The sequence below is a fragment of the Geotrypetes seraphini genome, chromosome 2 (genome assembly GCF_902459505.1).
Source record: "Geotrypetes seraphini chromosome 2, aGeoSer1.1, whole genome shotgun sequence".
Classification (NCBI taxonomy): Eukaryota; Metazoa; Chordata; class Amphibia; order Gymnophiona; family Dermophiidae; genus Geotrypetes; species Geotrypetes seraphini.
In genome coordinates this window covers 11,184,846-11,211,038 of record NC_047085.1, presented here as the reverse complement: position 1 = coordinate 11,211,038, position 26,193 = coordinate 11,184,846, and the positions used below count along the sequence as shown (strand labels likewise).

At 44.4% G+C, this 26,193-nt stretch overlaps 1 protein-coding gene across 2 annotated transcripts in view; it reads right to left on the bottom strand.

The window, feature by feature from the left end:
• Positions 1 to 19,249, bottom strand: part of GPAA1 (glycosylphosphatidylinositol anchor attachment 1) — a 54,049-nt gene extending 34,800 nt beyond the window's left edge. Inside the window, exons 1-6 of one of the 2 annotated variants that reach the window (XM_033935066.1) lie at positions 18,965 to 19,249; positions 13,707 to 13,820; positions 13,035 to 13,214; positions 12,463 to 12,574; positions 9,384 to 9,531; positions 201 to 302 (exon numbers count right to left, since the gene is read on the bottom strand). In XM_033935066.1, coding sequence (XP_033790957.1) covers positions 201 to 302; positions 9,384 to 9,531; positions 12,463 to 12,574; positions 13,035 to 13,214; positions 13,707 to 13,780 — 616 coding nt within the window. In that variant the 5' untranslated portion in view covers positions 13,781 to 13,820; positions 18,965 to 19,249. The remainder of the gene's footprint in view (positions 1 to 200; positions 303 to 9,383; positions 9,532 to 12,462; positions 12,575 to 13,034; positions 13,215 to 13,706; positions 13,821 to 18,964) is intronic. The other variant, XM_033935067.1, reaches the window with a different exon arrangement.
• Between the last annotated feature and the right edge of the window lie 6,944 nt (positions 19,250 to 26,193).

Below are 26,193 nucleotides of genomic sequence, written 5' to 3'. Positions count from 1 at the left end.
AAAAGCAAGAATTTTCCAGATTTGCAAGTATTTTGCGAGCAATGCTCCTAGAATATATAAGTGATTGTTCATGTGCTCAGCTTAGAGGGAACATAGGTGGCACAGGGTCTTTTTTACTGCATCCTCCACTGGTAGCTATTATCAATCCTCTCTCTTTACATGGATACATTCTCCAACCATGTTCCCTGCTTGCCCCTTACCTGTGATGTTGACATCGTGGTAGGCCTCCAGCCAGGCTTCCATCCCTATCAGATCATATTCATTCACTAGGAAGATAATATCCTTGGCCCAGTAAATCTGACCTAGAAATAGAAAGAACATTTCAGAATTAAAGATGATCTGGAGAAATTCTTACAATTAAAGGAAAATCTAGGGTTTGGGGAATTATTTTGGATTGTGGTTTGACATTTGAGAATCAAATAAATGGATTGGTAAAGAGAGTTTTTTCATTTGAGCCAATTACGGGCAAAAGTTCTGCTTTATCTTTAAGACAGTTTTCAAACAGTGGTAAGAGCTATCAAACTGCCTCAGATGGATTACTGCAACGTGTCCAAAATGCAGTTCACCTACTCAAAAAAAACTGAACATCTGCAACCCTATCACTCCAGCTCTGGCTGCTGTACACGGGTTACCCATTCGAAACCGCTGTATCTTTAAAACCCTGACACTACCTTTCAAATTTTTTGAGAATATGATCCCAACCAACATGTCAAGAAAACTATCAACATATTTCCCTAACCGTCCTCTAACATCGCCGTATCGAGGTGGAAGATGATATCTTCTGTCTTATAGGTCCTTCGACCACCAGAGGGCATCCGCTGAAAATCAGGGGAGGGAAATTTCGTGGTGATTCCAGGAAATACTTCTTCACAGAAAGGGTGGTCGATCATTGGAACAGTCTACCTCTGCAGGTGATTGAGGCCAGCAGCATGTCAGATTTTAAGAGAAAATGGGACATTCACGTGGGATCTCTAAGGGAATAAAGTCAGGGGGGTGGGTCATTAGAGTGGGCAGACTTGATGGACTATAGCCCTTTTCTGCCATCATATTCTATGTTTCTATGTTAAGCTGAGAGAAGACTTTCCGCCCTGCCAGCACGCAAATGCATTTATTTAATTTGTTTTCTATGGTATGGAATCCCACACTCTTTCAGATCACTAACAGGAACACAACTTCAGAAAGGCAGTAAAAACCCACCGTTTTATCTAGTACTGTCCACAAAGACCACTCCTATCCCTAGACCAATGGTGACCAGACTTGCGAGTCTGCCAAAACTGCCTTGTTACTGTAAATAGTCCCAACACCTAAGTAGCAATTGTAATTGTCCAAACTGTCATACTACTGTTAATTATCCTTACACCTATGTCAGATTTGTCCTTCTGTATAAGGAATCATTCATTTCACTACAAGAATACTGTGCTCACTCTATTATAATAATAAATTCATTTTTATATACCGTCATACCCGAGAGTTCTAAGCGGTTCATAACAATTAGATAAGATACAAATAATACAAATTACAGTATTTAAAAAGACAGCAATTGAAGGCATCTAGTGGAAGAAATACATAAATTATAAAATGCAAGCAGTATAAAAGAATGTGGAGAATTTTACAAAGCAAGATAAAAATATAAAAAAGTATTAAGACCCTGGCCTATTAAATAATTGAGTTTTTATCTGTTTTCTAAAATCCAGGTGAGAAGAGGCTTCTAACACACACCAGGCAAGCCAAATATTTAATTTAGCTGCCTGAAAGGCAAAGATTCTTTCACAAAACCTTTTATACTGGCAAAATTTTACTGAGGGATAGGCAAACAGATGTAATCTTCGAGAACTCTTGTTTGTATAACTCAGATTAAAAAGAGAGTTTACATAACTCGGAAGCATACCGAATGTTATTTTATAACAGAAGCAAGAAAACTATTAGACGTCGTTACACTCTTTCTACCTAATGCTACCAGGAAATACTCCTGACTTTCTCATCGCCAACTTTTATGATGTATGTAAAGTTGGAACATGTTCTGGGCTCTTCTGGGAGGACAGCGAAAAAAATCAACTAAATAAATAAATTTAAAAGACTACTTCACAGATTGGAACTCCTACATAATACATAAATTTCTGAGTAGAAAATGACACAGTGACTGCTACCCACAGGAATCAAGCAATAAAAAGATTGGTAGCCGCGGGTACGGGGACAAGGCCATTCACCACCCCATGGAGCAGTGAATGGCCTTATCCCTGCAGTAAAATATCTGCCTCACGTTGCCTCCCTACCCACCCCCCCGGTCAGCAGCCTTCCTTGTAATCGCGTGGTACAGCAGTCCCCTCTCTCCCGATCACCAAGGTCCGGGCATCTTATCCCCTCGTCGGGCCATCTCCCTCCCTTCCTGTCATCTTCACGGTCACTTTTCAGAATTGAGGTACTCTCTCTCCAAGCGGCTCGGATGCCATAGCCTTCTCACAGGTCGCACGCGACTGCCCCAAAGCTTCTCCTCTGATGCAACTTCCTGTTTTCACCTGGGCAGCTCACGTCAGAAAAGTTTCGGGTCAGTCGCGTGCAACCTGTGAAAAGGCTATGGCATCCGGGCCACTTGCATAGAGAAAACCTCAATTCTGAAAAGCACCCGCAAAGGTGACGGGAAGGGAGGAAGATGGCCCCACGAGGGGAAGAGGTCAAGTGGCGCCAAAGGGGAGGGGAGAGAGGCACAGACGCTGAAGGGAAAAGAGGAGGAGAGAGGAGGGAGCAGATGCCGCATGGAAGTGGGGAGGAGAGAGAGGGGAGAAAACGCCCAAGGGAAGTGGAGAGGGAGGAGCAGATGCTGGATGGAAGTGGGAAGGGGAGATAGGGGAACAGACACTGAAGGGAAGCAGAGAGAGAGGGAGAGGGGAGAGAGGAACAGACACCAAAAGGAAATGGGGAGGAGGGGGGAGGAGAGGGAGGGGAACAGATGCTGGATGGAAGTGGGGAAGGGAGAGAGGGGAAGATACGCTAGATGGAAGTGGGGAAGGGAGAGAGAAAGGAGAGCACATACTGGATGGAAGGAGAGAATAAAAAAAAAGGGCAAATGCTGGATTGAGGGAAAATGATAGAGTTAGTGATATACTGGAAGGGGTGAGGGAAAGAGGTGGCAAGCTGTAGGTAGACACAATGAAAAGGAAATTGACGACTGGAAATAGACAAGAGATAGAAAACAAATTGAGAAGGAAGAGCAGAAAAGGAAGGGAAAAGGAGAGGAGAGAGAGATACCAGAACATTGGGGGAAGGGAAGGAGGCAGATACCAGACCTGAAGGGAGGAAAGGAGGAGAGAGATGCTAAAAACCACCTGGGAGAGGGAGTGAGAGATGGAAGGGAAGAAGACAGAGATGCCAGGCCATGGGAGGAGTACAGGGAAGAAGATGGGTGCCAGACCAATTTTGGAGGAGGGAAGGAGATGGAAGGGAGAGGCAGACAGTTTCTGCTAGAGGCACAGAAACAAAGTAGATGTCATATGGAAGAGGCAGACAGTGAATGGAAGGAAGAAAATGATGAGATGAGGAAAGCAGAAACCAGACAACAAAGGTAGAAAAAAATTCTATTTCTTTTCTTTTTTTGCTTTAGAATAAAGTAGTATTGTAGCTGTGTTGATAAACATTTATAAACAAAGCCCTGTGTCAGCTGAAGATCTTTTCCTCTAGTTTGGTAGCCAGAGATTGTGGTAAAAGTGGATAGCGTAGCTGGTTTTAAGAAAGGTTCGGACAAATTCCTGGAGGAAAGGTCTGTTATTAAGACATGGGGGAAGCCTCTGCTTGCCCTGGATTGGTAGCATGGAATGTTGTTACTCTTTGTAGTTCCAGAATCTTTTGTTACTCTTTGGGATTCCAGAATCTTGCTATTCTGTAGGATTCTGAATGGAATGTTGCTACTCCTTGGGTTTTGCCAGGTACTAGTGACCTAGATTGGCCACCATGAGAACAGGCTACTGTGATTGATGGACCATTGGGTGACCCAGTAAGGCTATTCTTATGTTCTTAAAATGACAATTGTACAGAATACTGTTTCTTTTTATATTTTAATAAAATAAGTTCAGTATAAAACTATTTAAGGCTTGTGTGGATGGGATCAGATGGTTTATGGGGACAGGGACAATTTTTTCTCCCATGTCATTCTCTTTTCCTGAGCTCTCAATACAGCCATCTTCCTGACCTCAATAAACACTGTACTGCAAACCATTGATCAAAAAAGGCCTGGACATTTCTATAGCGCTGTTAGACTGAACCTCAAGCCCCGGAAAACCATGCCGCAAAAGGGGGGAGGACCAAGTAGCCGGGAAGGAGCCAAACAGCATGCGCTCAAACTCTTGAGTAAATAAGGGATGCAGGCAGCTCCGCCGGGGACAGCCCCTGAGCTCAAAAATATATAAAAGCAGGCTGGCTAGCTAGATGTCCCCAAGGGCTGATCCTGCTGACTTCTACCATGTGAGCCTGGGTCTTATCCCAGGTAGAGGTCCTACCAAGTGGGAACCTCCGGGCACCAAGCCTCCAAAGAATACTGAGAAGAAATACCTGAAAATAATAAAAGCACAGAGCAGATCAAAAACACTTCTGAGAATCTTACTTGCAGAAAGAAACTGAGGGAATAGGAGGTGGAGTTGGGAAACATGATTGACAGTTTTCTGCAAGCAACTTGCTAGTTCAGATACAAGACCCTGCCTAGCGTTTCAGGACCACAAGGCACATTGCACTAGAATTTGGTTTCAAATCAAAACATTCTTGATTTCATTAGATCTGGCTTTGATAGAGAGATTGAGTCTCTCATTTTGACATTTCTGCCGCATTTCTACAGACCGGTGAATCTGACATCGGTACCGGGAAAAATGGTAGAGGCGCTGATAAAAGACCGCATCATTGATCACCTTGACGGACACGGTCTGATGAGGGCCAGCCACCATGGTTTCAGCAAAGGCAGATCATGTTTGACAAACTTGCTGCACTTCTTAGAGGGAGTAAACAAGCAGATAGCAAGGGCGACCCAGTCCAGAAGGCGTTTGACAAGGTTCCGCATGAACGACTACTTCGGAAAATTACGAGTCATGGAATCGAGGGTGAAATACTCACGTGGATAAAAAACTGGCTGGAGCATAGGAAACAGAGAGTGGGGGGTAAATGGACAATACTCGGACTGGAAGAGCGTCACCAGTGGGGTGCCACAGGGCTCGGTGCTTGGACCCGTGCTCTTCAACATCTTTATAAACGATCTGGACATAGGTACGATGAGTGAGGTGATTAAATTTGCAGACGATACGAAGTTATTCTGAGTAGTGAAGACGCAGGGGGATTGCGAAGATTTGCAACGTGACATAATCAGGCTCGAGAAATGGGCATCGACATGGCAGATGAGGTTCAACGTGGATAAGTGTAAAGTGATGCATGTCGGTAACAAAAATCTTATGCACGAATACAGAATGTCTAGGGCGGTACTGGGAGAGACCTCCCAGGAAAGAGACTTGGGAGTTCTGATCAATAAGTCGATGAAGCTGTCCACGCAATCTGTGGCGGCGGCAAAAAGGGCGATCAGAATGCTAGGAATGATAAAGAAGGGGATCACGAACAGATCGGAGAAGGTTATCATGCCGTTGTACTGGGCCATGGTGCGTCCTCACCTGGAGTAGTGCGTCCAGCACTGGTCACCGTACATGAAGAAGGACACGATACTACTCGAAAGGGTCCAAAAAAAGAGCAACTAAGATGGTTAAGGGGCTGGAGGAGTTGCCGTATAGTGAAAGATTAGAGAAACTGGGCCTTTTCTTCCTCGAGCAGAGAAGATTGAGAGGGGACATGATCGAAACATTCAAGGGTATAGACTTAGTAGATAAGGACAGGTTGTTCACCCTCTCCAAGGTGGGGAGAACAAGGGGGCACTCTCTAAAGTTGAAAGGGGATAGATTCTGTACGAATGTAAGGAAGTTCTTCTTCACCCAGAGAGTGATGGAAAACTGAATGCTCTTCCGGAGTCTGTCATAGGGGAAAACACCCTCTAGGGATTCAAGACAAAGTTAGACAAGTTCCTGCTGAACCGGAACGTACGTAGGTAGGGGTAGTCTCAGTTAGGGTGCTGGTCTTTGACCAGAGGGCCGCCGCGTGAGCAGACTGCTGGGCACGATGGACCACTGGTCTGACCCAGCAGCGGCAATTCTTATGTTCTTATTTGATATGGTACACCATGAGATACTATACTATACCAAAGTTCTATTCTTCCACATGGCCCAGCAAACGGCACCTACAAAGATCACCCTTCAATCAGGCAAAACCCTCTCCATAGATGAGTCCTGCAAAATCCTAGGTTGCATACTGGACTCCACTCTAACCATGGAATCCCAAATATCTAGTCTCCGAAATAAATCCCTCTACACCCTGAGACAATTAAGACTAATCATCATTACCATTTTGCCTTAATCGTACAACTGATGGTCCTACCACAACTGGACTACTGTAACTCCATCTACATGGGAATTAACACTGCTCTAATTCACAAACTGCAACTCATCCAAAACTCTGCCGTAAGACTTACCTTCAACCTGAGAAAATACGACTCAGTCACAACCTTCATCAAACAAATGTACTGGCTACCCATCCCATCACGAATAACATTTCAAAATATCTTGCATCATTCACCGCATACTTTATGGAAACTCTACGGCCCACTCATCCAGCTCTTCTCAATAGCATGGTCTACTTCTCGTAGAACCCTCAACCAGATGCTACTAAATCTCCCATCCACTAAAGATCTTCACTATAAACGAGTTTTTCACTCCATGCTTACCTTCCTAGGAGTCAAAACCTGGAATAGCCTTACTGAACCTTGCCATATCATCTTCCGAAGAAAACTGAAAACCCATCTGTTTGATACTTAATCTCCTTTACCCTCTCTTCTCTCTCTTTCCCTTCCTCCTCTCTCCCCTTCCTCTCCCTCTTACCTATCCACCTCCTCTCTCTCCCTCCTCTTACCTCTCTTTACAGTTGCCTTGAGCCTGTATAGGTATGAGCGACGCACAAATAGAAGATTAGATTAGATACTCTTGGGCTGTTTAGAAGCTTTAGAGATCACAGAAGGTTCTCCAGTGGTTTGATTCATTCCTTTCACAAAGACAATGTTGTGTACAACCGGGCCATAGGTATTCAGACTGGATAGAGTTGTCCTCAGGTGTTCTGCCTTTTAATTTAATATCTATATGAGACCTATCTGTCTAGTTTTATGCTGTTAACATGTGCAATTTAGACTTTATGCAAATGATTTACAAGGTTTTCCCCCCTCCCATCCCTCAATTCATTGGGGGTTTTTTTTTTTTAAATAAGGTTGCTCCTTCAGAGGTTCCAGAAGCTTTTAATATAGACTCCTTAAAAATACCAGTTGTTTCCATTGTGAAATATCTTGGTATCTACAAAACTACTCTGGCTTGGCCCAAAGTTAGATCAGTTACCCATGCTCATTCCACTACCTTCTGGTCCCTCACTGCAGATCGAATTCTCAAGCAAAGTTTTGGGCATCATTATTGACTCTACACTTTCCTTTAATGATCATCTCAACTCTCTGGTTAAAAAATGTTTTTTTAGTCTTCACATGCTGAGGAAAGTGAGATCCTGCTTCCGCCAACAACATTTTGCTGTCCTTGTACAATCGATCATTCTTTCCAGACTGGACTATTGTAATTCCATCTATCTAAGTCTAACCAAGAACAATCTTCAAAGACTTCAGCAGATCCAGAACACTGTGGCTAGGTTGATCTTCGCAAAAAGCAAATTCGATCATGTTTCCCCGCTTCTGTCAAAACTTCACTGGCTTCCGGTGATTTCTAGGATTCACTTTAAATGTACCTGCCTAATTTTCATGATCCTACATGGCATTCTTCCTCCCCTAATCCCACTATCTAGGAATTCTTTGAGACTTGACACTACCAGATCTGCCCACATATCAAACTATCTTTCCCCTCGTTAAAAGGTGTCATGTATGCAGGTAAATTAGGGAAATCCCTTTTCTTCAAATTCACTGAGCCTTGGAATAACCTCCCTGCCCCGCTGCAGAACCTAGGCTCATTTCAATTATTCTGAAAGCATCTGAAAACCTGGATTTTCTCCAAAACGTAAAGCTATCTATTTAAAATGTAAAGCTAGCTATCCTCTTCATAATCTCTAATTTTTTATGATGTCCTTCCCTCATTTATTGAATTACCTATAAACCGTGCCGAGCTCTATCTTTATGGAGATAATGCGGTATACAAACTTAAGGTTTAGTTTAGTTTAGTATCTGGATACTAGCTTCCAAATATTCAGGTCTTTAAATTGAAGATGATTGGAAGAGTAAAGTACTTGCTCTCTCAGATTGATTCTAGAACTATGAATTATTTCTATAGCGCTACCAGATGTACACAGCACTGAACAGTCACAAAGAAGAAGAAAACAGTCCCTGCTCGAAAGAGCTTACAATCTAAACAGACAAACAGGATGTCATGGATACAGTTAAGGGGAATAGTTAATCTGCTGGTTGGGTTGCTGCGCAGAGGGGAGTAGGGTTATGGATTGAAGGCTATATCAAAAAGGTGGGTTTTCAGTCTGCTTTTAAACAAGGAAAAGGAAGAGGCTTGGTGGACAAACTCGGGTAATTTATTCCAGGCATAGGGGGCAGCCAGAAGAAAGAAACGAAGTCTGGAATTGGCAGTGGAGAAGGGTAAAGCTAAGAGCGGCTTATCTGAGGAATGGAGTTCTCTGGAAGGTGTGTAAGGAGAGAGAAGAGAGGAGAGATATTGGGGCAGCAGAATGAACCCACTTGTAGGTCAGCAATAGGAGCTTGAACTGTATGTGATGGCAGATAGGGAGTCAGTGATGTGATTTGAAGTGATTTACTTCCTGTAAGTATTCTGCTTTATGTGCATTTCCCGAGGTATTGTTTGTGCAAGAAAGACATTCCATACAAGCACATACAACAGGATTATTCTGGACGTTACTCCACCCATCAAGATGTACCAAAAAATTTAAAAATTGCATGAATATACAGCCTCATGCTACCTAATTAAAAACTAATCCTTATTTCATGATGAATAACCTTCAGACTATAATGAATCTTAAATAGAAAACTATAGTTTCGTCTTCAAAAAAAGCATTTAATTAAAAAAGAATCTAATTTAAAATCAACAAAATCATTGATTTTTATCCATCCTGGTTAGATGCTGCCACTATTACCAGGTCTTTAATTATCATGCATGCGATGTAGTAATCCACCTACAATTGTAGGATAGTGTGGAAAAGAAATGTTTTAAATAAAACAATCTCTAGTGTCTCACTGTGTTCCACACAGGCTTCATGCAGGGCTAAAATCCCTAACCACAGAAGCCAAGGAGAGATTGCGTTACCTCGGAAGTAGGACGCCAGGGCTAGTGCCAGCCCCAGCGCCTGGTTATTGTGATCTCCCTCGCTGCATGGCACACTCAGCACCAGTGACTCAGTGCTGGCTGCTCTAGGAGCACGCAGAATCCCATAGACATTTGTACCTTTTACCATCTACAAGAAAGGAAAGGCATCAAGTGAAAGACAATACATGTCACCATACATTCATCTATATTCTGCACTATGGAACTCAATGTCTGATCACCTTCGGGAAGAATCAAACCTAGCCTCTTCTATTCAAAGATGCACTTGACTTATAACTTCTGACAATTTGTTTCCATCCTCTATCTCAGACGTTAATTATTCTTCCTACTTGTATTAACCTTCTATGTCTTCCTATCCTATTCAAAATTGTATTTCTTCACTCTTAACCTCCAGTAATCATGTCAGTCCATAATGTCCATGTAAACATATATATTGTCTTGTTTAATGACAAATGTTTGTATAGCCCAGTGGTTCCCAACCCTGTCCTGGAGGACCACCAGGCCAGTCGGGTTTTCAGGATAGCCTTATATGAATATGCATGAGAGAGATCTGCATATAATGGAGGTTCCAGGCATGCAAATCTGCTCCATGCATATTCATTAGGGCTATACTGAAAACCCGACTGGCCTGGTGGCCCTCCAGGACATGGTTAGGAACCACTGGGGTAGCCCACATTTTAAAATTTTATTGTAAAACCGCTTAGAAATCTGATAAGCAGGATAACAAATTTGAATAGAACTTGCAAACTTGGTAAAAGCACATCTATTAGTAGCAGAAAGAGCCCACCGATATCCTTGAGCCAAAGCCCTCCTATTCTGTGGTCCCCACAGCTCTCTCTCTCTGTGGTGCTGCTCAGGGTCTCCTTCCTCATCTCTCCAAACAATTCATTCTTACGTTTTCAAGCACTGTGATCAGAAATCTAGCAGCAGCACAGCCTCCCTGGAAGTAGTCACACTCTGGCTGTGTCAAGGCCCTGCCGTCTCTTTCCCCAAAGTATCTGGGATGAAAAAATATTTTTGAACACTTGCGTGCCAGCTAAAATATTTTAGAAACCAGGAGAAGTTAATTTATCTTGAATAGTTAAGCTCTGGAACGCATTGCCAGAGGATGTGGTGAGAGCAGTTAATGTAGCTGGTTTAAAAAAAGGTTTGGACAAGTTCCTGGAGGAAAAGACCACAGTCTGCTGTTGAGATAGACATGGGGGAAGTCACTGCTTATCCTGGATCGGTGGCATGGAATGCTGCTACTATTTGGGTTTTTAGACTAACACAATGGGGTTTTTTTTGGATAGTTTATGAATACCTAAATTTAACAATTTTACTTTTGCACTTAGGGTGCTTTAAATTATTAAAAATTAATATTTTAATTCATTTATTTTAAACATATAAACCGTCACCTGATTAAAAAATAGAACTCATCCCTATAATTGATAATGAGGTTGAAGTATCATAAATATGCATAATTCTCAGTAAAGAGACCTCTTATAACGGTTTATATGTTTAAAATAAATGAATACAAATATTAATTTTTAATAATTTAAAGCAGTGTTCTTCAACCACCGGTCCATGGACCAGTGTCGGTCCACAGAAATTTCTTGCCGGTCCACAGGGCCAGTACGTGCATCAGGCCCAAAACAATATTCTTCAACCGCCGGTCCACGGTGCGATCGATGCGGCGTTATCTTCGAGCCAGCTCCCTCTTCCTAACTGATTCAGTGCACAAAGCCACGGGCAGTGGCTCCTACGGGCATCCTGCGCCTGAACCGGAAGCCTTCTCTCTGACATTGCAACGTCAGAGGGAAGGCTTCCAGATGAGGCATGGAACGTGCAAGGTGCAATTAGCACTATTATGGGGGCGGGGTCTGGGGTGGAGATTGGGTAGAGATGGGCGAGGTCTGGCCCACGACTTAGCCCCGTGTTCTTCAACCGCCGGTCCACAGAATAATTCTTTTATTTCTGCCGGTCCATAGGTGTAAAAAGGTTGAAAAACACTGATTTAAAACACCTTATGTGCAAAAATAAAATTGTTAAATTTAGGTATTCATAAACTATCCAAAAAAAACCCATTGTGTTAGTCTATATACATTTAAGTGTGGGGTGGATAATCTACAGATTGATCCGTGGATGTAGTCTGAGTTTCACTATTTGGGTTTTTGCCAGGTACTTGTGACTTAGATTGGCCTCCGTGAAGACGGAATACTGGGCTAGATGGACCATTGGTCTGACCCAGGAAGGCTATTCTTATGCTCTTATATGAGCCAATTATAGGACAGTCGAGCCATTGTGACATCACTGATGAGGTTGACTCAGGCATTGGTGGAATGAGGCATTATGACATCACAGTATCAGCTCTGGAATGTTTCTACTATTTGTGACTTGGATTGGCCTCCGTGAAGACGGGATACTGGGCTTGATGGACCATTGGTCTGACCCAGTAAAGCTATTCTTATGTTCCTAATGTTACTTTTTGTTTTCCCTTGCATCCTTCAGCCTTTACACCTCTACTCTTTTAGGCTCCACTACCCTTACTGAACCTTTCCCCTATTCTTAGGCCCGTGGTATTCATAGCGACACGTGCTCCCTCTCTCTCTTTCCTCCATTAGGATCATTTGCCAGTCCCTGGAGATCTATGGCAGCATCAAGCACTAGGCTCCAGAATTATTAAATAGTAATAGCAACGGCTTTTTCTCCCCCCCCCCCCCCCCCCCAACCTCCATTAGAATCATTTGCTAGGCACCAGTTGGCCTGGGATTCCATCAACTCTGCGTTATATTACCCCCACCTTTCTCATAAGCACCAGTAAAGATGCCATTAATTTACTTGGGTTCAAATAATGACCAAGGCAGGATAAACTTCTTGCAAAAGCCATATGCTCAACTATGGACTTAGAAAAGGAAAAAGTAGTGTTTAAGCCATGCAAGTTACTACACAAAGGAAAAAGAATACAATGCTTACTGGAACTGTCCTTCGGGATGCTCATGGAACAGCATGAATTTAAGCATTTGATCCCAAATGAGAAACAGAAAAAAATGGCTGGGAAGGGTGGCGCAGTGGTGCTTACGTATCTCTCCGTGGTTTCATCGGGGAAGGGCAGGGTGCGGGTGAAGCTCTGAGTGTAAACTTCCAGGCCCAGGGTCCGCATGGTCTTCTCCAACCAAGCCACGGGCATTCCCCTGGGGCAAGAGGCAAAAACAGTCATACAGTAAATGACAGCAGAGAAAGACCCGCACGGTCCATCCAGTCTGCCCAACAAAGTGGCCAGAGCCATGCCCCACCCCCGTCTGTATAGACCCCAGTTACCATGCTTATAGACTGGTTGTCAAATCTCCACCAGCCAAACATAGAGGCCGACTGAATTTGGTTTTGGTGCTGAAATCGACCAATTTTGGCGTTTCGGCTCAAAATGCTTGTCCATTTTCTGTTGAAACTGAAAAGGCTGCACACTCCTCCACTTGGACACCCCCGTCAGTAGTGGGCTGAGGGGGGGGGTATGCCAGAGATATGTGAGAGAGGTGTGGCAAGTGACTGCAGAAGGGATATAGTGGGGAAAAGGAGGCCTTTTAGGAAGGCAGTGGTGGTGATGGCGAGAGAACTGCAGGCAACGACAATGATGAAGAGGTAGGTATGACTCACCTCACCTTCTTCTTGACACTTGCAAACTCTCGAGCGTAAGAAAGTGCTCTGTCTCCATGCGTGAACTGCTCCTCCACCATGGTGGAGCCCATAGCATTCTCTGAAATGTAGGTGCGAAGCGTGAAGGGCTGGAAAGACAGGCCAAGGAACCAGGAAAGCCCCACGATGTAACTCATGATACTGCAGGGATACGAGAATAGGTTACAGGGAGCAAACCCAGCCACATCCTATTCTGGAGCCCAGAAAAATACTAATGCTTATTCCGTGCTGTTAATTGTTAACAGATACTGTGAATCTTACCTATTGAGCACTTATGATATAACAGTTGCTGGGCACTGCCAACATTCCCAGCAAAATAAGACAGAATGTAAACTATTTAAACCCATGTCTCGACAACAGAACATCTGAAGAGCATTTGCTAAACTAAAGGCCACAAGGATGGAGAGTGTCTGCACAGGCCACAGTGATGAAGAGGCCTTCTTTACATACCGGACTAGTGTTGTTGAGTGGGGTGATGGGCCCAACTACAGCTGAGATATACACCAAGGAGTACAGAACATTGGGCAGTATCTCCTCTCCCCGAGAAAGATGATGAGCTGGCACAAGGGCTTGTCTATGGCTGGGAGGAGGTGGCAAGTGTGGGAAGTGTCTACCTTCTCCCTCTCTACTCACCAGAGTGGAGTGTTAAGTCGAGTGATGAGCCGAGACAAGGCTCGCCTTCGGTTGGGATCAGAGAGAAGTCCCATGGCTCTTGTTTCTTTCCAGGAGAGAGGCACAGGAGCAGAACTGATGAGAGAAATTAAAACAGTCAGCAGGTGAAGTGGGGGGCAACCAGCACCAGCTCCATGAACAAAAACGGCAAACATCATACACCACATACCCTGATTTAAGAGCGAACCTTCTCTCTCTCTCTTCATAAGAATTTGCCTCCGCTGGGTCAGACCAGAGGTCCATCGCGCCCAGCGGTCCGTTCCCGCGGCAGCCCATCAGGTCCATGACCTATAAAGTGATCTTTTGTCTAGAACCTGTTCTTCCCTAATCCTTTATATCCTTCAAACCCCTTTTCTTTTTTATCTATACCCTTTCTTTCTCCTTTATCTGTAACCTTCAATCCCCTTATCCTTCAGGAATTTATCTAGTCCCTCTTTGAAATCCCATAATGTAGTCCAACCTATTACACCCTCCAGAAGCGCATTCCAGGTATCCACCACCCTCTGTGTGAAGAAGAATTTCCTACCATTGGTTCTAAACCTGTCCCCTTTCAATTTCTCCGGATGTCCTCTTGTTCTTGTAGTTCCCATTACGCTGAAGAACCTGTCCCTCTCCACCCTCTCTGAGCTAGTAAGAAAGCGTGTTTGAAAAGGGGAAAGGGAAATGATATACCGCCCTCCGAAATGACAGAGGTGATCAGTGGAGTGCCACAGGGCTCAGTCTTGGGCCCAATCCTATTCAACATCTTTATAAGGGACTTGGCAGAAGGGCTTCGAGGTAAAATAACATTATTCGCCGATGACGCCAAACTAAGTAATGTAGTGGGCAAATGCACAACAGACGAAGATTCAATGCCCGACAACATGATGCACGACCTACTCCTGCTGGAGCGATGGTCTAGGACATGGCAACTCAACTTCAATGCCAAAAAATGCAAAATTATGCACCTGGGCAGCCAAAATCCATGCAAGTCTTATACCCTTAATGGCGAGATCCTAGCAAAAACGGTAGCAGAACGAGACTTGGGGGTAATCGTCAGTGAGGACATGAAGTCTGCCAATCAAGTGGAGCAGGCTTCGTCCAAGGCAAGACAAATAATGGGTTGCATACGAAGGGGTTTCGTCAGCCGTAAGGAGGAAGTCATTATGCCATTGTATAGATCCATGGTGAGGCCCCACCTGGAATACTGTGTGCAATTCTGGAGGCCGCATTATTGCAAGGATGTGCTGAGACTGGAGTCGGTGCAGAGAATGGCCACCCGGATGGTCTCGGGACTCAAGGATCTTCCATATGAAGAACGGCTTGACAAATTACAGCTATACTCGCTCGAGGAGCGCAGAGAGAGGGGAGACATGATCGAGACGTTCAAGTATCTTACGGGCCGCATCGAGGCGGAGGAAGATATCTTCTTTTTCAAGGGTCCCACGACAACAAGAGGGCATCCGTGGAAAATCAGGGGCGGGAAACTGCGAGGTGACACCAGGAAATTCTTTTTCACTGAAAGAGTGGTTGATCGCTGGAACAGTCTTCCACTACAGGTGATTGAGGCCAGCAGCGTGCCTGATTTTAAGGCCAAATGGGATCGGCACATGGGATCTATTCACAGGGCAAAGGTAGGGGAGGGACATTAGGGTGGGCAGACTAGATGGGCCGTGGCCCTTATCTGCCGTCTATTTCTATGTTTCTATGTTTCTACAGTTACAATCAAAGCGGCTCAATATATTCAGGTCCTTATTTTGCACCTGGGGCAATGGGGGGGTTAAGTGACTCAAGGGGGTAGGATCCGAAACACAGCCTTAATGTGGTTACAATCAAAGAAGTATTTTGATGGAACTTCTTTTCGCTTATCTTAAGTATTCTCGATTACTGTAACATTATATATTTAGGTGTTTAGAAGAAAATTCTTAAAAAATTGAGAGTAATTCAGAATACTGCTGTTCGTCTCGTTTTTGGTTTAAAAAAAATGGAAGCATATTACGCCTTTTCATTTGAAACTCCATTGGCTATAGTTAGGGCTCCTTTTACGAAGGCGCATTAGTGGTTTAAAGCGCGTAATAGCGCACGCTAAACTGCCGGCCGCGCTAGCCGCTACCGCCTCCTCTTGAGCAGGCAGTAGTTTTCCGGCTAGCGTGTGATTAAAAGTTGCACACGGCTTCATAAAAGGAGCCCTTAGGGTCTAGAATCTTGTTTCAATTTTCTTGTCATTTATCACCAGGTTATCTTGTGCCTCATTTTTCCTTGAATCACGTTAAGACTACTCACAGAGTACACTTATTTACATATCCTTCCATAAAATTATGTCGTTATAGAAAGTTCCTTGAGAGAACCCTCGCATTTTAGGCCGCCAAACTGAATTTATGGCTTGGAAAAATTATGTTAGAGGCCTCCTCCTACTTTGATTTTAGAAAATTGTTAAAAGACACAACTTTTCGATAGGTTGGTATCTTAATACTTTCTGCTTTAGTTCTTAATATTATATTATTAGTTTCTTAAATTTCGACCTGATGTATTTTATTTTTCTTTTATTTGCAGTAACTGCTCCGACATTGTGGAACTCCCTTCCACAACCAATTCGTGACGAACAAAACCTTGACAAATTTAAGAAAAACTTAAAAACTTTCTTATTTCGAGATGCATTCTCTTCCACTTAATATCTATCCTCTTAAATTCTTTTCTATCTAATTTTGCTCTTTTAAACATTCAATATCCCCATCCAACATGTTTCTTCCTAATCCCTCTTTCTCCTTTTCTTACTTACAATGTAACTTTACCCATCCATTCCCTCTCTCCTCACTGTCAAGTCTGTCTTGTTATTGTCGTTAATGTTCACCATACATTATTTAATTTACTTAACATCTTTTGTTTTTTATTTTTTCTCAATTGTTTCTACTCTTATCTGTAAATTTTTTAAATCCAATGTAAACCGTCCAGATATTTGCTTGATGGTCGGTATATTAAAATCTAATAAACTTGAATAAACTTGATCAGCTTGGCCTGTTAGGATGGTATTTTACTTTTTCCTTCTTTCTCTAGGACACATTTCAAGAACATTTTAGAGGACTCCTTTAGCTATTAAGCAGTTTAGAAACATGTTGGCAGATAAAGGCCAAATGGCCCATCCAGTCTGCCCATCCACAGTAACCATTATCTCTTCCTCTCTCTAAGAGATCCACATGCCTATCCCAGGCTTTCTTGAATTCAGACACAGTCTCTGTCTCCACCACTTCTACCGAGAGACTGTTCCATGCATCTACCACCCTTTCTGTAAAAAGAAAATAACATTTCCTTAGATTACTCCGGAGCCTATCACCTCTTAACTTTATCCTATGCCCTCTCGTTCCAGAGCTTCCTTTCAAATGAAAGAGACTTGACTTGTGTGCAGTTACATCACGAAGATATTTAAACATCTTTATTATATTTTCCCCTCTCCCTATCCCTCTCCCTCCAAAGTATACAGATTGAGATCTTTAAGTCTGTTCCCATATGCCTTATGATGAAGACCACATACCATTTTAGTAGCCTTCCATCCTTTTTATATCTTTTTGAAGGTGTAGCCTTCAGAATTGTATACAATATTCTAAATGAGGTCTCACTAAAGTCTGGTTATCCCCTATCTCAAACTACTTTATTTATTTATTAAATATCTATCCCACATAATCCAAAGTTCTTAGCAGGTTACCAAAAAATATTCATAATTTCAGGACAAAAACCACAAATAAACATAATACAAAAACATATCTAGTGAATTAGAAGCAAAACTAGCATTCTCAATACCATATTTTACAGAAATCTTAAAGTGAAAAAGTGGCACCATATGTATGCATAAATAGGATTGTTTTCCGCTGTTCCTTAAACTGATCAAAGCTAGACAAAGCAGAGACCGCGGCTGGTAAAAGGTTCCAGCCAATTTAGGTCCAATGACCCTAAACAAAGATTTTCAATAAGCCTCTAACCGGAACAACCGAAAGGGGGGGATTTTCAATAAAATATTGTGCATAGAGCATAAACTTCACTGCTTATTCCTAGGATAAGCAGCATGAATCTGTTTTATTACTTGGGATCTAGCTAGGGACCTGGGACCAGGACAATCAAGCCATTATGACACCACTGACGAGGTTGGCTCTTAGGCACCGGTGGAATGAGGCATTATGACGTCAAAATCTCAGTTCTGGAATGTTGCTACTTTTTGGGTTTCTAACAGGATACTGGGCCTGGTGGACTTTTGGTCTGTCCCAGTATGGCAACTCTTGTGTTCTCATGTGAGCCTTTGTGACATCACTAGGGAAGTTGGCTCTTAGGCATTGGTGGAATGAGGCAGTATGACATCACAGTCTAGGCTCTGGAATGTTGCTACTCTTTGGGTTTCTGTTGGGTACTTGAGACCTGGTTTGGCCACTGTTGGAAACAGGATCCTGGGCCTGGTGGACCTTCGGTCTGTCCCAGTGGGAGTCAATAGAACATTCCAGCCATTGTGACATCATTGCTGAGGTTGGCTCTTAGGCATTGGTGGAATGAGGCAGTATGACATCACAGTCTAGGCTCTGGAATGTTGCTACTCTTTGGGTTTCTGTTGGGTACTTGAGACCTGGTTTGGCCACTGTTGGAAACAGGATCCTGGGCCTGGTGGACCTTCGGTCTGTCCCAGTGGGAGCCAATAGAACATTCCAGCCATTGTGACATCATTGCTGAGGTTGGCTCTTAGGCATTGGTGGAATGAGGCAATATGACATCACAGTCTAGGCTCTGGAATGTTGCTACTCTTTGGGTTTCTGTTGGGTACTTGAGACCTGGTTTGGCCACTGTTGGAAACAGGATCCTGGGCCTGGTGGACCTTCGGTCTGTCCCAGTGGGAGCCAATAGAACATTCCAGCCATTGTGACATCACTGCTGAGGTTGGCTCTTAGGCATTGGTGGAATGAGGCATTATGACGTCACAATCTCAGCTCTGGACTGTTGCTGCTCTTTGGGTTTGTGTTGGGACCTGGGTTGGCCTCTGTTGGAAACAGGGGCCTGGGCTGGATGGACCTTCGGTCTGTGCCAGCGTGGCAATTCTTATCCTCCAGCCCAGAGGGGAGCATCCACCCTTCCTTCCTTCCTGAGAATTGGTTTAGTAAGTGGAGGGAGCGAGGAGTGATGAGCTCCCGCCCTCCAATCCCCGAGACCAGAATCAGGCCATCCCGAGAAGGCCCAGCAAAGAAAACCCAACCCCCCAAACTCACCGGCAAGCAACGATTGAGCCCGGGGCGAGTCAGGCGCGCCTGGATGACGTCACACGACGGCGACAGGTCCGACCTCAGCCTCCCTCCTCCAAACGTCTCTTTTCACGCCCTTTCTCGGTCTGCGGGGTCTAACGTTGCTGTTAGAAGATTTAGCATTTTGCGTAATTTATTTTCTTGAACAAACGTCCGTTTCTACACAGGGAGCCGGGCAAGCGGGGCCTCGGCCGAGCATTTCGTTCTCGGCAGACTGCGGCGTCACCTAGCGGCTCCGGGGAGTACTGCACGCTGCCCCATCTGTCACATGGGTTCAATTCCCCACTGCACTTCCTCAGGAACCCCCTCCTCTCTTTTAGATTATTGTATCCCCACCCCCTCCTTTTGGCTCTGGGCAAAGTCTCTTTTTGGCTGTGTATTGAATTAATGATGTTTTCTGTTAATCCCGTTTTATTAGATATGGTGTTTTGTTTTGAATTCATTGTAAACATAGAAACATATTAGATGACGGCAGAAAAGGGCTCCAGCCCATCAAGTCTGCCCACTCTGCTTACCCACCCCCTGTCTATGCCCTAATGACCCAATTTCCTTATCTTGACCCTCGTAGGGATCCCACATGGGGATCCCATTTATTCTTAAAGTCTGGCACGCTGTCTGCCTCGATCACCTGCACTGGAAGCTTGTTCCAATGATCAACCACCCTCTTGTGGCCGAGGGTCCCTTGAGAAAGAAAATATCATCTTCCACTTCGACACGTCCCGTGAGGTACTTAAATGTTTCGATCATGTCTCCCCTCTTCCTACGTTCCTCAAGAGTGTAGAGCTGCAATTTGTTCAGTCTCTCTTCGTACGAGAGACCCTTGAGCCCCGAGATCATCCTAGTGGCCGTCCGTTGAACCGATTCAATTCTGCGCACATCTTTACTGTAATGTGGCCTCCAGAATTGCACAGTACTTCAGATGAGGTCTCACCATGGCCCTGTACAACGGCATTATGACTTCAGGCTTTCGGCTGACGAAACTTCTATTGATACAACCCAATATCTGCCTTGCCTTAGATGAAGCCTTCTCCACTTGATTGGCAGTTTTCATGTCTGCACTGATGATTACTCCTAAATCTCGTTCTGCTGAAGTCCTAGTTAAAGTTTCTCCGTTCAAGAAGTATGTCCTGCATGGATTTCCGCTTCCGAGGTGCATGACCTTACATTTCTTAGCATTGAAGCCTAGTTGCCAGGTTGAGGACCAACTTTCCAATGTAAGCAGGTCCTGCGCCATATAATTCTGTAAACTGCATTCACTTACTATATTACATAGTTTGGTGTCATCGGCGAATAGTGTTATTTTACCTTGAAGCCCTTGAGTCAGATCCCCTATGAATATGTTGAAAAGGAGTGGACCCAGGACCGAGCCCTGAGGCACTCCACTGGTCACCTCCGATGTTTTAGAGAGGGTACCATTAACCACCACCCTTTGAAGTCTGCCACTCAGCCAATCATTGACCCATGCAGTTAGTGTCTCTCCTAACCCCATCGATTCCATCTTGCTTAGCAGCCTGCGGTGTGGGACACTGTCAAAAGCTTTCCTGAAGTCCAGGTACACGACGTCCAAAGACTCTCCTAAGTCCAACTTTCTTGTTACCCAGTCAAAGAAGCTGATGAGATTGGATTGGCAGGACCTACCCTTGGTGAATCCATGCTGACTGGGATCCCGAAGATTCCCTTCATTCAAGATCGTGTCCAATTTGCTTTTAATTAGTGTTTCCATGAGTTTGCACACTATTGATGTGAGACTCACCGGTCTATAATTCGCCTAGTGGTAATGATAGGCCGTATATCAAATAAATAATAAACTTGAAACCCTGGGCAAGTCATCTAACTAGAGCAGGTGTAGGCAATTCCAGTCCTCGAGAGCTACAGGCAGGTCAGGTTTTCAGGATCTCCACAATAAATATGCATGAGATAGATTTGCATCTCAAGGAGGCAGTGCATGCAAATCTATCTCATACATATTCATTGTGGAGATCCTGAAAACCTGACCTGGCTCCGGCTCTTGAGGACCAGAATTGCTTACCCCTGAACTTGAACAAATGGGGAATAATCCCAACATGAAAAATAAGAGTAGGGACAGATAGATACCTCCACTCTGGATTACAAGATATCAAAAAAAAAAGTTTCTTCATGTGTATGCAACCATAGGAGCCGACTTTTGAAAATGATTAGGGGTGGTAAACTCAAAACAAATTGCCACACTTACAGTCAAGCTGTTTGCTCAATATTTGGGATGCTCAAGCACCCACAGAGCTGGCTCCTATATATGCAACAGGTGAATGGATTCTAAACAGCCCTTATCCTCTACCTCATCATTACCTCTGTAATTCCCGACCTAAACACATAGAGATCCATAATTTGTCCTATGTGTCTGTCATAATTAGATTGTAAGCTCTTTTGAGCAGGGACCATCTCTTGCATGTTTAATGTATATCACTGCATAATAAGTAGTACTAGTGTTTCAGCACTGGAGGCAGACTGCCCCAGGCAGACTTCACAGGGGACACTAGTGCCTCTCCTCCTCTTTGCCCTCCCGCACGCCTTTTTAAATGTTTGCCGGTGCAAGCAACATCTTCTACTTGCTGCTCCTGCCAATCTCAGCTTCCTTCTATCACTTCCTTGTTGCAGGACCCGGACATGACATCAGACGGGTGCTGAGGCTGGGGTGAGGAACAAGTGGAAGATACGCTCACACCAACAACATTTCAAGAAGTACATGGGGGGGGGGACAGCACAGCACAGCAATGCCAGTCACCACTGGTCCAAGCACCAACCTCCCTCGCTACGCCACTGCTGGAAAGTGCCTTTTTTAACAAGTCTGATTTTTCACACCTGCAGTTCAAAGTACAAAAACCACAAACAGTCTTTGAAATAGGTGTTCCAGACATGGGCAACTCTAGTCCTCAAGGGCCAGAATCCAATAGGGTTTTCAGGATTTCCCCAATGAAGATACATGAGATCTATTTGCATGCACTGCTTTCAATGCATATTCATTGGGGAAATCCTGAAAACCCGATTGGATTCTGGCCCTCGAGGACCAGAGTTGCCCATGTCTGTTTTATACTGTACGGGAACTGTTTTTTATGAGTTAACTTTTTTAATATCTTGTGATCCCAAGTGGAAGCATCTATCCATCCTTACTCAGGTCACCTAACCCTCTATTGTCCCAGGTATAAAACTTAGATTGTGAGCCCACTACAGCATGGATGTCAAAGTCCCTCCTCGAGGGTCGCAATCCAGTCGGGTTTTCAGGATTTCCCCAATGAATATACATGAGATATATTAGCATACGATGAAAGCAGTGCATGCAAATAGATCTCATGCATATTCATTGGGGAAATCCTGAAAACCCGACTGGATTGCGGCCCTCGAGGAGGGACTTTGACACCCCTGCACTACAGAAATGATTAGAGGTCGTCCCCCATCCCTACCAGTCTCCAGTCAATTCTTTTCCATTCCCACTCCATCCCTATCATACGGCTAGGCATCAGCACTCCCATGCAGGCACTTTCTACAAATTACCTTGGCGTATCACAGTCTGATCAAGTGCATGATACCTCAGACATGATGGATTTGAATACTGCATGCTTAGTTTAAAACTTAACTATTGCTTATTAAAGTAAATCACTCTTGTAATTGAGAAAGTTTTCCTTTAGGAAAAAAAAATTGTGACGTTTTATTCCAGTGTTTACAGTGGCGTACCAAGGGGGGGGGGGGGCGGTCCACCCCGGGTGCACGCACCAAGGGGGTGCACAGCCGGCCGGATCCGGAACCTCCCGCGCTGCTTCAAACCGCACTTCAGTGCGGCTGCCCTACTTAGAGCAGTGTCGGCAGCCGCGCTGAAGTGAAGAAGGTACCACGATGACTGGGAAGAGGTCAGTGATGTCGGGGGGGGGGGGGGGGACCGGCGGCGCAGTCATTGCGGGATCTTGCCGCAACTAACTGCATCTGCCGGCCAAGCCCCCTCTAACATCACTTACCTCTTCCATCAGAGCAAAAGCAGTCATCACGGGATCTTTGGGACGGAGAAAGAAAGGAGGTCAGGGTGGCATGAAAGGGTATGGAGGGTGACAAAGGGGGGTCAGGGTGCTATGGAAACATGGTGAAGGGTGACAAAGGGGGGGTCAGGGTGCTATGGAAACATGGTAAAGGGTGACAAAGGGGGGTCAGGGTGCTATGGAAACATGGTGAAGGGTGACAAAGGGGGGGTCAGGGTGCTATTTAAACATGGTGAAGAGTGACAAAAGGGGGGTCAGGGTGCTATGGAAACATGGTGAAGGGTGACAAAGGGGGGGTCAGGGTGCTATGGAAACATGGTAAAGGGTGACAAAGGGGGTCAGGGTGGTATGGATGCATGGTGGAGGGTGACAAAGGGGGTCAGGGTGGTATGGATGCATGGTGGAGGGAGAGAAAGGGGCAGATGCTGAAGGAATTGCAGGGAAAGAGACATAAGGGGGAACGATACTGCATGGAATTGGGTTGTAGGGAGCGAAAGGGGGCAGATACTGATGGAAGTGGGGGGAAGAGAGAGAAGGGGCAGATGATGAAACTGGGGAGAGAGAAGAGGGCAGATGATGGAAGGAGGGGGAAAGAGAGAAGAGGGCAGATGATGGAAGGAGGGGGAAAGAGAGAGAAGGGGAAGATGATGGAAGTGGAGAGAAGAGGGCAGATGATGGAAGTGGGGGGAAAAAGAGAGAAGAGGCAGATGATGGAAGTGGGGAGAGAGAAGAGGGCAGATGATGGAAGGAGGGGATAAATAAAAGGAGGGCACATGATGGGGGAAAAGGATTGAGTTAGGGAAATACTGGAGGGGGTGAGGGAAAGAGGTGGCGAGCTGTAGGTAGACAGTAAAAAAGGAAATTGATGAGAGGGTAGTAAGAACGTAATGTAGATGGATGCAGAAAATAAATTGAAAAGGAAAATGAGGGAAGGAAGAGATTTCAAAAGAGAGGTGTGGGAGAGGGAAGGAGAGGAGAGAGATGCCAGACCAATGGGGGTGAAAGGAGAGATGAAAGGGGGAGGCATACAGTTTCTGGAAGGGGCATTGAAGGAGAGAAGATGCCATATAGGGGCAGAGAGACAGCAGACAGTGGATGGAAGGAAGAGAGTAACAAGAAGATGAGGAAAGCAGAAACCACAGAAGACAAAGGTAGAAAAAATTTTCTATTTATTTATTGCTTTAGGAGACATATGTCACTGTTGTTGCATTTTATGCAGAGTCCAGCTTCTTGCTGGTTCAATTTAACCTTTGTCTATGTATTTCTATTTTATCCCCCCTTTTACAAAACTGTGGAGCGTTTTTTAGCGCCAGCCGTGGTGGTAGCAGCTCCGATGCTCAGAATTCTATGAGCGTCAGAGCTGTTACCACCGTGGCTAAAATCCACACTACAGTTTAGTAAAAGGGGGAGGGGTTAGTTTGTAATGACATATTCCATACTAGACGAAGGTGTTTTCTGTGTTCTGTGTGTTCGAAAGACATGGTTTTCTGTTAGGATTGAAGTGTAGGATTGATCTGTGTTGGTCTGGCTTGTTTAGTTTTACAATGGGTGCATTGATGTACTGCTCACTGCAATATGTAAGATGCTGCCTTTTCCTAGGTGCTCATGTGTGACGTGTGGCTTGTTACAAAAAATCATGTTTTTCGTACAGATGGAGGGTGTGGGGGGGGGTTGCCAAAAAATGATGGGCCCCGGATGTCACTGAGTGTTTACAAATGTTTTCTTTTTGGTAAAAGAGACCACAACTGAAAACTTTTTTTTCTTTTTCTATTTCAGTGAACTTGCTGTTTAAAGATTAATTAACAATAATAATTAATTAACAAACACCATTTTTCTTTTAGGAACTAAAGATCACCTGAATTACAGAGTCAATCAGCTTAACTCAATAGAACTCATTAGATAAGTGATAAATAGGAATAGTATATATGCAAATGTAATATTTTCTTGCAATAAACTTCTACTTTGCGTTTGTTTCTTACAAAGGGAATCTGCACTATGGTTTTATCCTTACATTATATTTCCCAGAAATCTACAAATGCAACTTCTGGTGGAATTCCTTTCAAGTATGAAAAAAATTCAGTGTTGTTATGTCCAGTTTCTATCTTAGACTGTTTATATCGTCTTGTCTTTTATTTTTATGTGCCATTCTCTATTTCAGACTCTCACTTCTGACCTGAAATAAGCTCCACCCTCCCAGTCCTACTCAGAAACTTTCAAGCTGGCAATGTTTAATATAGGCAACTTGGATTGGATAATTTATGAGAGCTGTATATAAACAAAAATCAAAGAAACACACTTCCACCTGTCACATTTATTTACAGAAAGAGATCTAAAGTACAGTATTCCAAAAAGATAAGAGAAAAGAGTTATAAAACAAGCCGTGTGGAATCAGGCAAATGTGTACAAGCAGATGCAGGAATCACAGATGGGAATCCCGACCCCTCCCACTAAAGACTATTACAGTCCACAGAAATATTACCCCAAGCTCTGTAATTTTAGGTTGCCCATAATTTAGCCTTCTTGGGGGCAGCTCTTTAGGAAATGTGAGAGTTGGGACATGTGGCCCCAGCTCACACTCTCCTTTTTAAAGCTGTCAGATCCAGGCTGAACCCAGTATGTGAAGGAATATGTAGTTCCACTTCGCAAGAAAATAATAGCCACACAGCCCTGACAATATACAGTGGAACCTTGGTTTACGAGCATAATTCGTTCCAGAAGCATGCTCGTAAATCAAGTTACTCGTATATCAAAGCGAGTTTCCCCATAGGAATGAATGGAAACTTGCTTTGATTCGTTCTACCTCCTCCTCCCCCCCCTCCCGAGACTACCGGCGCTGCTCCATCACTCCCTCCCCCACTCTAACCGGCAACCCACCCCCCAAACCAGCATCCCCCCCCGCGAGAACTGGTATCACACACACACCCCCGCGAACACCCCCCCCACGCAGAAAGCGGCATCCGCCCGCCCTTCCTCCCAAACATGCTCCTTACCCCATCTGCCGGTTGTGCGACTGAAATAAATCTCTTGCCTCTTGCCTGGGCTTTGAGCATCTGCGCATGCTCAAGGCATTCTGGCTCTCATTCTCTCCGAGATCTCAGAGAGAACGAGATCCAGAAGGCCTTGAGCATGCGCAGATGCTCAAGGCCCAGCCCAGGCAAGAGGCGGGAGATTTCTTTCAGTCGCACAACCATC